The sequence below is a fragment of the Hippocampus comes genome, unplaced genomic scaffold, assembly GCF_001891065.2.
Source record: "Hippocampus comes isolate QL1 unplaced genomic scaffold, H_comes_QL1_v1.1 scaffold145, whole genome shotgun sequence".
Classification (NCBI taxonomy): Eukaryota; Metazoa; Chordata; class Actinopteri; order Syngnathiformes; family Syngnathidae; genus Hippocampus; species Hippocampus comes.
In genome coordinates this window covers 28,011-40,114 of record NW_017805994.1, presented here as the reverse complement: position 1 = coordinate 40,114, position 12,104 = coordinate 28,011, and the positions used below count along the sequence as shown (strand labels likewise).

The window sequence follows — 12,104 nt, the reverse complement described above, 5'->3', positions numbered from 1 at the left end:
CTCATAGACATCGGAGGGAAATGGGTCACATGCTGAGGGTGCCTGCCGAGCTCGCGGCGGAGGCCCGAGTCCAGGCCTGCTCTCGCCGTGACCTACTTCATGTGACCTCCCCTTCCTCCATCTCGCCACCCACCTCCAAGGCGGGGTGGGGGGGGGGCTGCGAGCTTCATGCTAACATCTAATTCAAAAAGCCATTAATGCGGTAACAGAAATCAGCGTCGGTGTTCCAGTCATCCACTTACATCCAGCAAAACACTCCACTTAGGGGGAGTCCAAAATGTGTCTGTCCATTCACATGGACAGTTCATTCTTTAGTTTTAATGAAGTTTTGCAGCAGGTTTGTTTTGGTTGAATTTGTCTTTATTTTAGTTATTTCCTCTTCAATATATGGATGATCATGCACCCGTGATGTAAGCATGTTTGTTCATCCACACACAATATTATAAAACAAAGCATTCACTTACACGCGTTAACAAGTCTATCCATTCAGAGACACAAATGCACAAACATGTCTATTGTCTACCCATACACGTACGCACAACAACAACAAAAACTCTGTCCATTCACGTACACATCAACGTCTGTCTGTCCTGATCCATCCAGTAACATCTCTCTCTCTCTCTGTCTTGCATTTGGTGAAAATGAGTGGCGGTGGGCGTTTTTCTCATAGACATCGGAGGGAAATGGGTCACATGCTGAGGGTGCCTGCCGAGCTCGCGGCGGAGGCCCGAGTCCAGGCCTGCTCTCGCCGTGACCTACTTCATGTGACCTCCCCTTCCTCCATCTCGCCACCCACCTCCAAGGCATCCCGACGAGACACGGACACATCCTTCAAATGTAGTGTACACGTGAAGGAATTTACATCCAGTGGTTAGCGCATCAACCTCACAGTGCAGTTCAATTCTAGCTCCGGCCTCCATGTGCGAAGTTTGCATGTTCCCCCGGGCCTGCGCTGCGTGGGTTTTCTCCGGGTACTCCAATTTCCTCCCACATTCCAAAAACATGTACGGCAGGCTGATTGAACACTCCAAATTGTCCTCAGGCGTGAATGTGAGTGCGGATGGTTGTTCGTCTCTGTGTGCCCTGCGATTGACCGGCAACCGGTTCAGGGTGTCCCCCGCCTACTGCCCGAAGACGGCTGGGAGAAGCTCCAGCACCCCCCGCGAGCCTCGCGAGGATAAAACGGATCGGAAAATGAATGAATGAATTCAGATTTTGTTCTCGCGTTCGAACGGCGCAACATGGGCATCTCAACTTTTGTGGGAAGTGACCCACGAAAAGCGTGCCTTCTTTTCGAGAGTGCGACACCAAGCAAGAGTTTTCCTTCTTTTTGGCGCAGTGCAATGTTGACGGTTCAAAGATGCCGTGTGGAGTGAATACCTTTCAGCACATTTTTTGGGCACTTCTTTGAGAGAAGACAAACATCGGCGCCGGCCATGAATCATGCAGGCAAAGGACGCCCGACGAGCTGGCAAAGTGGGTCAGACCGTTATGGTGGCGTCCAAATGGGGAATTGTCGCTCATGAATCATTGAGCGAAGTGGAGAGAGGAAGGAAATGTGCTAGCCACATACACAAATGCAAAAACGCACGCAATACCAGACTTTGAAAGGAGGGGTACTTTTGAGACTTTCGCAAAACATTTTCCATCACGCTTCTCCGTTTTCGGCCAACAGCGGCCTTTTAGGTCAGAGAGCAACATCAATATTTTGTCTTTTGATGAAATTCTAACATGGATAGTCTGTCTGTCCTCTTTTTGGGAAAGTGCAACCGTGGTCGGAAAGGAAGATAAGCCTTTTGATTTCTGCGTAGTGGGCAGTAAGGCACGACGTCCACTTCCCACGCTGTTAGGCCATCCCGCGTGGGCCCGGCCTGCTCCAAAGCCGCTTAGACGGCCTCCTTTAGCAGCGCACTGAGCTTTATTCTTGATAGGAGCCGGGGATTTCGGCCATAATTAGGCCACCCGCATTAAGCAGCATGTGCCCCCCCACACACACACACACACATACAGACCAGAATTTATCGTAGTTCTCGGTGGCAGTGTTGACACCTGAACGGAATATGTATGCTGGGATTACGTAACCCGTTTTAACGTTATGGTACTATGAATGCGTATGCGTACGATTGAATAGCGCGAAAGCGAGAAGCACGTCGTAAACCTAGCAGGAGGACTTTGTCGTGTTACGTAACATCCACTGGCGTCTCGGGTTGCACGCGTCCCGGACGGAAAGAAAAAAAAAAGGGCGTGACCGCGGTTTCGATTGGTCGCGAGTGAGATTGACAAGGCGGGAAAACCAATGGGCAGCCTCGTTTTCGGCTCGCCCCTCTCGCGTCCCCTCCGGTGCCCTCCCTTCCAGTTTGGCCGCACAGGACAGCGTTTGTCCCGGACTCCGATGCACCCAGCGCTGTAACTTCGACGTGCAGCTGCCGCTCCTACTCTTCGTGAAGCACGTCAACTCGAGCGGGGGAGATCTTTCGACGTCCTGTGCCCCGGCCATCGGCACGTTGAAACACTTCGTGGAGTGGAAGTAAAAGAAGAAACGGGACGGGAAAGTGGGCGAAAAAACCGTCTCGGAGGATTCAAGCGGGCTCGTTGGGTACGTGGTGGACGCCACTGCGCATGCGTAAAATGCTTAACGTACATCCCCCCCCCCACTCGGTGTGACTTTAAAACGCAGACTTTCAACTCGATGACTCAAATTGCTGAGGTTATTTGAATCCAGTTGCGACTTTTATGTAGACCCGTCCTCATAATTGTATACTTAAAATCATTTCGGTAAGTCCACTTGCGATTCTCGACAGCGGACAAATCCCCCTCCCCAAACTTGCTAGCCGCTAGCATTTCGCTAGCCACCTTTTCATTTTCACTCTTAGCCCAACAAAATTCCGCGACGGAAAATGTCCAAAGTACCCCGCCTGGTCTTTTAACGCCGCGCGGCGTTCGACCGACGTCGTAGTGGTCGCCCCCGGGTCGCCCCCGTGCTCGTTATATAACTTTGACGCCGCCGTACGTTGAGCTGTCACGGGAGCAAGTTAGAAAGGAGGTGTTAGGCGCTATGGCGCTAAATGGACCCTATTATGTGCCAGGGATGCACACGTAACGCTTTTTTTTTTTTTTTTTGATGGGACAGATTACAGTGGGCGCCCGCATACTTGCGGCTCGCCACACGCGGATTTTCTCAGTTTAATATTTAAAGTCAACGGGAGGGCGTCAAGGTTTAGACCTACATATGAAGACTTTCTTCAAATTAATTTTTCACTGCATTTATCATGGGTGTCAATTAAATGCGGATGTTTGCGATTCGCAGGCTAGTCGTAGCGTCTAGGCCCCCCCCCCCCCCCCCCCCCCCCAAATGGCAGCAGTCCACTGTTCAATGGTGCCGTGAGATACGAGTAACACATGACACTTGTCTCTTAAATCCTCTTCATCTGTTGAAATGCCAATAATATGTTACAGCTGGCCCAAAACAAACATTTGTTTTCTAGTGAGGGCAAATAACACTCTCATATCATATTTTATAAAGCCGCCGAGTATTAACAAAGGAACAGAAAAGAAAGCATTAAACAGTGCGTAGGAATGCCTTTTTGCTGCAATTCAGTTCATTGCACTGCTCCTTAACAGAAGGACACAAATGAAGACGGATAGTTCACAGCTCCTCTAAGTCAAGAGTCCACAACCACCCGTCCGTGGCTCGACATTTGGTACCGGTGCGCAGTCAGCGATTACCTTCCACATCGACAGTATGCGTCTGCACCGCGCGCACAACCTCGACCTTGCCCTGCGTTGGCTCGCTCCGAACTTCGGGTATCGCTGTAGTCATAAATCCAACATCCATTCTGAATATCGCCCATTTGCATCAGTGTTTATTGCCTCGTACGTGCTTCTGACTCCTTGCGGCATCCATATTAAAGGCAGCGTGTCTTCCCCGCAGCTCTGCATAGCTTCCTTGCAGCATCTCGGTGAGGCCTTCTTCTTCCCCGATGGGTGCACCCTGCGAGGACGCGACACGCAGACGCAAATCACCCGAGCAAGACGACAAGTGTGAAAGAATGAAGACCAGCTAGATGTTTCCCGTCTCCCACGAGTAACTGCGGTTTGAGTTTTTTCACCCCTCCCCCCCTTTCCTTTGGAAACGCACCACATCTTTTGGACAACATGAGCACGGAAGGTTACCAGTACCGAGCGCTGTACGACTACAAGAAGGAGCGCGAGGAAGACATTGACCTTCACGCAGGGGACGTGCTGCTGGTGAGCAAAGGGGCGCTGGTGGGGCTGGCGTCCCTGAGCTACACCGACGGCCTGGAGCAGAGGCCCGAGGAGATCGGCTGGCTGCCCGGCTTCAACGAGACCACGCAGGAGAAGGGCGACTTCCCCGGCACCTATGTCGAGTACATCGGCAAGAAGCGCATCTCGCCGCCCACGCCCAAGCCCCGCCCGCTCCGCCCGTTGCCCGTCGCCCCGGCCACGTTGAGGGCCGAGGCCGATTCCGACTTGGAGCAAGGTGAGTCCCGCCTTTCGCTTGGACTCGCACGAAATATGCGCCCACCCAGCGAGACTTTACATAAGACGGCGCTCCGTGCGATGCGGCGAGCCTCCGGAATGTTCTTGTTTGGCGGCAGACTGCTCGCTCGGGAGACTTTGAGGCATTGCTGCAACAATGTCGCCGCAACAAGAAACAGCCACACGCGGAATACCGGCCCGGAGATTTCTCACCTGATTACCTCTGCCAAGGAACTTCTGTTTTGTGAGCGGAATTCCTCAGAAAGCGCCTTTTCGAAACAAACGCTTTTCTTGCAAACGGAATTTGGAAGACAGACTTCCACTTCTGGTTCTGCCTGCAAGCGTATTTCTGCCAAGCGGTACGTTGTTTCTTTTCGGCTAAGAACACGTCAGCCCGGCCGCTAAACTAAACGATGAACGACGACGCGTTGTGCCATCCGCAGTTTGTTTGTTGTCGGAGCTTTTACACGCTCACACTTGTCTTCCCTAATGTCGAAGTGACCGATCTCTGGCAATCAGTCAATGGACAGTGATGTGTTTAGCTCCGTTCTCCACGGGCGAAGCTCACCGAAGCTTACTGCATCTGGTATCGTCATGAAAGCGTTGGTTAATTGGGGGGCCCTTTACGCCGGTTGTCTTTGGCATCATTTCCTCATTCCAATCACACACACACGAACCATTGTTGAGCAATAACTCAAATGGACCCCAAACTAGCTGTCGAAATGAGTCGGCTTTGTGCGATATGAAAGACGGCTTGCTCATCGAGTCGTGAACTTGGTACAGCTTCCACCCAACAAGTGCGGCCTTAATCGCAAGTGGCTGAGTCACCGATCAGATTGCGAGAATAATTCAAACAAGGCCGTGGCTCGATCACGGCATCTTTTCCCGTTTTTCCTGAAACAGTCTCGTGTAAACATCTGGACTGCGCTTCTTCAGCACCCGGCGGGTTGAGACATGACAAAGTCCACCGGCTGACCAAAACAAAGCCGTTTTTCTTCTCTAGCTGGGGGGGCATTGGTGGACAGACAGCGAATTGTTCTACATGAGCACTGATTCGTCCTACAAAGAGCGCTGGGGTCCACGGACCTCCAGGCCTGGGCATAAACGCTCCGGCGGCTTTCCGTGCACATCCCGCATGCGCGCCGGCACATCTGGAAACGCTCAGAGCGCGGCAACTCCCTGAAACCTCACGGAAAGGCCATCCGCGACGGCGCTTTAATCCGGGCCTCGAATAGGCTTCGGTTCGGCCGAGGACCCGCGGAAGACGTGAAAACGCTTTTGTTTGTTCCGGCCGGCACATGACACGTCGTTTGCGAGCGCTCGAGGGCGGAGACGGAGGACGGTTCTCTGCGTTTTGTTTGCCGACACTTTTGTGGAAAGTCACCACGGGGCACATTTTGGAAGCGCTCCAATCGTTTGGACGGGAACGTGAAATACCAAAGGCTCTCTTTAAATGTTTGCGCCGAGGCTGCGTGACCCGAGCGGACCCGCGCGAGAGCAAAGTGGAGCCGTGCTCTCATTGGGCGACTCCCTGCTCGCCGGCGCCGCCCGCTCGGGCCTGCGGGCGGAGCACTTTTCTCCGCTCGGAGCGCGGAATGCGTCGGGGCGGCTCCATTCCGATGCCTGTTTGCGTGTTCGACAAAACACGCGCCGGTCTTTCCGCCGCGTGCGGGAGCTTTGCTCTCCGTCCGCTGTCGCCGCCTCGTCGACATGTGAACCCGAAAATGGCGCTCACTTGAGCAGCTCCTCTATATTTACCCCAAGCACGCGCTATCTTTAGCGTCCTGCCCGGTCTTGCCCACGCGGTTTACATTTCGCCCCGGCTCAGACACGGGCGGCGTTGACCAAGCGCTCCCCGTCAACGCCACAGGTTGACCTTGCCGTCTGTCTGTTGCATACTTGTCCGGGACACAAAGCCCCTTTGGCACGGCCGCTTTTTCTTTCTCGTGGCCTCGCGCTGCGTTTCAACAGGCGCATCCAAGTGCCACCCCGATGACAGCCGAGATCTACGCTCCAGCATCTTCCTTCCTAAAATAACGGCCAAAGTCGTTTTTTCAGCTCTTTGAGAGAACGGACCCCCCCCATCCCACTACCGCCACCCCATCAACGAGAAAAAAGATCTCATCGAAATACTTATTTCGTAATTACAGACGCTGGCGAGATGCCTATACAGCTTTAGGTCGCGGTTCGCACTGTTCGTTTCTCATTTGCCGACGCCCATGTCACATGACACACTTCAAATCGCAGATACAACCGTCGAACGCGAGGCCTGCAAAAATGGAACCTCGCGCGCACGCTATTGCGCTTAGTAATGTTGAAAATAAAGGTTTTCCCGATGAGTCCAGGAGCTCGTCGGGCGAACGCGCGCTTCTAAAAATATTGGCTCGCCGGTCGGCAGCATCTCGAGCCATCGGCTGTACGTACGCATGTCGCGCTTCGTGGGAACACTCGGCATTCAGCGATGCCAAACGGGTGCCGCACTTCGGCAGTACCGAGAAGAGAGCCCATTTGGGCTCTGTCGGGCGGCCGCCGCGCATGGCGCGGGGGGGGGTGCCTTGTCTTCTGCATGTGATTTACGCAAGGAGGAGGCGGCGGCGCGCAGCCAAGGCTCGGCTCTGTCCGAAACGCTATCTCCAGTAAGGCCGGCTCAGTCAGATATTGCAGTCATTTTTATGGCTGCGATGGAGGGGAAGGGGAGGTGGCGGCGGGGGCTTCAAATATAAATCCGGCTTGTGAATTCGTTTCTGAGAAAAAGCTGCCATCCGAGTTGGAGAGCTGCTCAAGGGGAAAACAAAAAAAGAAAAAAAAAATGGTGTGCGATGGCAGCACACCATGTCCGCGCCTCTATTTCGAGTAACATTTGGTAGTCCGTCTCAAAGTTCACTGCTTCTGAGAAGAACTCCCCCCCCCCCATTCCGCCCCCCCTTAATGTCTTCCAGATGAGCACTTGTCCTACATGCACTTTTGAGTGCGGTCGCAAAGAGTTTTCTTCACACGCGACATGGCGGCCAAAGAGGAAGTGGCTTTGGATGAAGTGCTTCATTATTTGCCCGAGTGAACACATGCGTCGGCGCTCGTGTTTTAACTGCCCGATTTTAAAAAGTAAGGGGCGGGGGGGGAGGGGGGAGTTTTGAAAGCAAAATATGGTTTTAAGAAAGACTTCTATTCATACTTTGCTGGCCTTTTTTGAAAGCGGAGACAGTCCGGCCTTTCAGCGCTGCGCTTTTACTCATTTTTTTTTTTTTTTTTTTGTCAAACTTCACTGGAAAGCCGCCGCTATTTTTTTTCAGCTTCCTGCCAACTCGTAAGCCGAGCGCAGCGCTTCCTGTGCGTCGCTCCTAACCGCACTCCAGAACTCGCCTCCTTTTTTTTTTTTTTTAACTTGCTGCATATTTCAGCGCGGCAGCTGTCGACCAAATTGCTGCTTTTTTGAAGTGTTGGCTAAGAGACATAGCGCGCTGCTAGCCCAAAGTGCACCGAATGACATTTCACCACGATACACGAGTCTTTGAAGTCGTAGAGAATTAACGTTTTTGCCATCATGATAAAAATGTATTTTTGCATAACAATACATGCCTCACATTCCTAAGGCTTGTGGCTTTTTTTTTTTTTTCTTCACTTGAACTTTGTTGGCCAAAATGTCTTGTTTGTCGAACGTGAAAGCGACAGTGTCGCCCTCCGAGCATGTATGCGTCTGTCGGTCAACCGAATTGTCTTCATCTGTTCCTATCCGACAAAACTTCTGAAGTGCGCGATTGCGTAGCCGCCGCGGCTTTACGTGATCAGATAATTAGATGCGTGCTAACAGACGATTGCTTTCAATTCAAAGGGGTGTGGCCAGTGAGTCGGAGGTGTGCTGGGCGAACTCTCAGCCTCACCGCGAAACTGGCTAAGCTCGAGTTTTTGGGCACAGGACTATTTCTTAATAAATCTTCACCTTTTTTTTTTTTTTTTTTAAATTCTGCGCAGGCGTGTGGCTGCTGGACCTGACAGAGCAGTTTTCCCTCCCCGAGACAGCCCCGCCACACCTGGCCCGCCTGCTCGACGCCATCGAAAAAAAAGGTGTGTTTGATTTGACCGCGGGCGCTCTTGGTCCGTTGTCTGCTCATTATAGTTTTGTACACGAGCCGCTAGATAGTAGATGCCTCGGGGGGGGGGGGGGGGGGGGGGGGGGGGGCACCCCCTTCTCCTCCTTAGCCGCCTTCCATTAGCGGAGCTCATGCGGAGACGCATTTGTTCGAGGGCCGCAATTATCCGCAGACGCGTTGACCTTGCCGTCTGTCTGTTGCATACTTGTCCGGGACACAAAGCCCCTTTGGCACGGCCGCTTTTTCCTTTTTTTTTTTGAAAGGTCTGGAGAACCCCACGTTGTACCGGACTTTTACTGCAGGCGGTGGTAATGAAGTCAGGCAATATTTGGAGTCCGGTAAGTCGATTTGTCACAATGTTAATAGCCAATATGACACCAGTGAACCCCCGGTTTTTCGCGGAGGACATTCGCAAACCCACCCGCCGTTGGTGAAAACCGCGCTAGAGAAAACACAAGAGCGGATTCGGAATCGGCACAAAAAAAAAAAATCATCTCAAAGTTGACGGGCATCTCTGATTTGAAAGGATTCGTACTCATTTGTTGACGGGTGCTGCTCCTTCGGCGTTGCTTACGTCAGTGTCAGGTGTCAAACTTGACGTGCCACGACCTGCCCTCCACCGGTCCCTTCGACAAAGGCTCGCGTCCCGCCTCCAGAGTGACGCTCTGAGGCTGGGAAATTGGCAGGTCGGCTTAAGGCAGCCGTCAGAAAATCTTACCGGATGTGTGCGGCCCTTGCAGACCCCGCCTCGGTGGACCTGGACCAGATGGAGCTTCCCGCCCTGTGCGACGGCCTGCGCCGCTACCTCCAAGACCTCCCTCAGCCCATCGTCCCGACCGCCGTGTACGCGCAGCTGCTGCACGCCGCCAAAGGTGAGCGAGACCCGCCGCCGTTCTCTCCCGGACACAAACGTTGACATCATGTCCGACTGCGCTGAACAGCGAGTGCTCTGAGCGCACCCCGCCGGAGCGCCCGAGTACACTCGGAGTTCGGAGGACACGCTTCCAAACCGCTTTGCGCACAATAAACATTGGGGCCGTACTGGAAATTGTTGCCGAGTCACTGCGCACTTCTTTTGTCGAAATGAAAACCGTAAAGGCCCTTCAGCATTGTTTCTTGGCAGCGAGTTGAGACGAGATGGCGGCAGAGCACACATTTTATCGACATGAAACTCCTCAACTCGCTGCAGCATTGCACCTTGGGCAGCAGATGGTGGCCAAGCACTATTTTTGTCCTAATAGCATTCTCGCCTGTGTGATTTGTTTTTGTTTTGGGGCTGCTCGGCGCAGAGGTGTCCAATCCCGACGAGTGCGCCCAACAGCTGCGCCGCATTGCCAGCGGCGCCGCCCTGCCCCCCCAGTACTGGCTGGCCCTCCAGTGCGTTCTGCGCCACCTGGCCCGCGTGTGCCAGAGTGCCGCCAAGAACCTGCTGAGCGCCCGAGCGCTGGGCGAGATCTTCAGCCCGCTTTTCTTCAGGCAGCAGAGCACCAGGTGGGAGAGTCGCACGCACGCACGCACACAAAACGTTTGCTTCAATCGTAACGTGTCCCTCTGGCTGTCCTTGCCGGCATGCCAACGTGGTACTACTGGTGTGCAAAAAATGGAGTGGAAATCAGTCATGGCAAAAGTCGTTCCACTCATCCGCCCCGGTCGTTCTTCGGGCGGACAAAGTTGACAAAGCGTAGAGTAACGCGAGACGGATGTCGGAACAAACGCTCGTATGATCTGCCTCGGGCCAAGCGTGACGGACGTCTTTCCTCTTCGTCTTCTTCAGCTGCGAGCCCAGCCTGGAAGCCCACGTCAGGATCATCGAGGTTCTGGTGGCCAGCGAATGGACTGAAAGTCAGGCAGCTCCAGGTAATTAGGCCTCTTATCCTTTGAAGGCGTCAGTGTGAACGGGAACTTTCCGAGGGAGTTGAACCGTACCCGGTCGGCATTCGTTTTCTTAGTTGTTCAGCAAGTTTGTGCCGTCCTTGAATGTTCATTTTTATCCAGGGGGGGTGTGGGGGTATAGTTTGGGCATCCGGCTCTCTCTTTTTCTCTCTCGCGCTCTTTTTGAAATGCCAGCTTTACAGTTGCCACGTCTCCCGCAGAGGCGCCGCGCTGTGTTTGGAAAAGTGGGGCAGCGCTCAAACAAGCTTCTTGATAGCATCTCGTACGAGTGGAGAACAAAGTCTCCCCGCGGGGATTTCCAAGCGCCGCGCGTGCGCTTGCGGCTGTTGCCAAGAAATGAAATGATGATAAAATGCCGTCGCGTTGTCGCCTTGGCTTTTTCGAGGCTGTCGGTCGGGTCCTCTGGCGACGTCCCGTCGGCTTTGCGCGCGTGCGCGCGCATGTCGCCCGGCCCGAGCGCGCTTTTACAGCCGTTGATGTTTGACCGGCCGTTCCACGGATACATTGCCGCTGTCTAATTTGTCAGGGAAAATCTGATGCTAGCGAGACAAACGGCGCCGACTCAAAGTCGACCAGCGGCACCGTCTTCAATCATTCACTCAGGGGCAAAGAACACGTCGCAGCACAACACGCTGTCGTGCCCGATTCGTTTTTTTGGCATGCGGGCAACTCCGCGCAAGTGGCCTAAAGAGAGCGCGCTCGGAATACGTCAGTCGTCTGCTGCAATGAAGACTCTCGAGTTTCCGGTCTGTTATTTTGGTCACAAAGCGTACTTTCTCCAATTATTTTTATTTTTTTTATGTATTTATAGCGGTGTTACTGGGGCAGTGGTCTTTGAGTTTCCAAAATAAAAAACTGTCATTATATTTCCAAATAATAATCCTGCCATCCTGAAACACACGAACCCACGCAAGAGATTTGAAACCCAGACCCAAATGATTTTATTTATTTTTTTTCCTGCCTTCCATTGCGCCGAATGTCCCTTTGGGAATGAATGGGCGACATTTTGGGAAAACTCTCAATGATTCGGCCTTCACGCAGTCATCATCGTCGTCATGATGATGAGAAGAATAGGAAGGAGCCCAACTTCTCCACTCCTGCCTGCCTGATTTTGCAAACGAGAGCTCTTAAATGAGATCAAAGTGTTTGAGGGCCCCTTGCTCTCAAGCAAAAAGCAGCAGCGGTCGCCTCAGGTGCTCAGGAAGTGTCAGACACACACATTGCGAACATTTTTGAAGTGAAAGCTCCGTGTGTGCGCGCGCATGTGCGTGCCTGCCTCCTCCCGGCGACCGCTCATCTATTTTAAGGTAGCGACAAAAGGTCCACTTAGATTTGGTTGGCTGGAAAGCGGAGCTGCCACAGAGCGCCTCTTGTTCGGCCCCAGCCGCCTCCCGTTGCGAGCCCCCGCCCCCACCCCCAACCCCCCCCTTTCAAAGTGTCCAGCTCAGCAAATATTTGAAAGTTTGCAAGTTAATCATAAGCTGCCTCCTCTTCTCCAAACACAGCAGCGAGAGATAGAGAGCGAGGGCGGGGACTAAGAGGGCGAGAGCGAGAGCGCCGATCGCAGCGCCAGGCGGGCGGCTCGTCATTAGCGGCGCGGCGGTTGGTGCGGCTGCGGGGCCC

At 53.3% G+C, this 12,104-nt stretch overlaps 1 protein-coding gene across 1 annotated transcript in view; it reads left to right on the top strand.

The window, feature by feature from the left end:
• Positions 1-2,325: 2,325 nt before the first annotated feature.
• LOC109529152 (phosphatidylinositol 3-kinase regulatory subunit alpha-like) overlaps positions 2,326-12,104 on the top strand; it is a 34,437-nt gene continuing 24,658 nt past the window's right edge. Inside the window, 7 exon segments of the mRNA XM_019892366.1 lie at positions 2,326-2,596; positions 3,932-4,501; positions 8,470-8,562; positions 8,852-8,926; positions 9,329-9,460; positions 9,878-10,079; positions 10,363-10,445. Coding sequence (XP_019747925.1) covers positions 4,156-4,501; positions 8,470-8,562; positions 8,852-8,926; positions 9,329-9,460; positions 9,878-10,079; positions 10,363-10,445 — 931 coding nt within the window. The 5' untranslated portion in view covers positions 2,326-2,596; positions 3,932-4,155.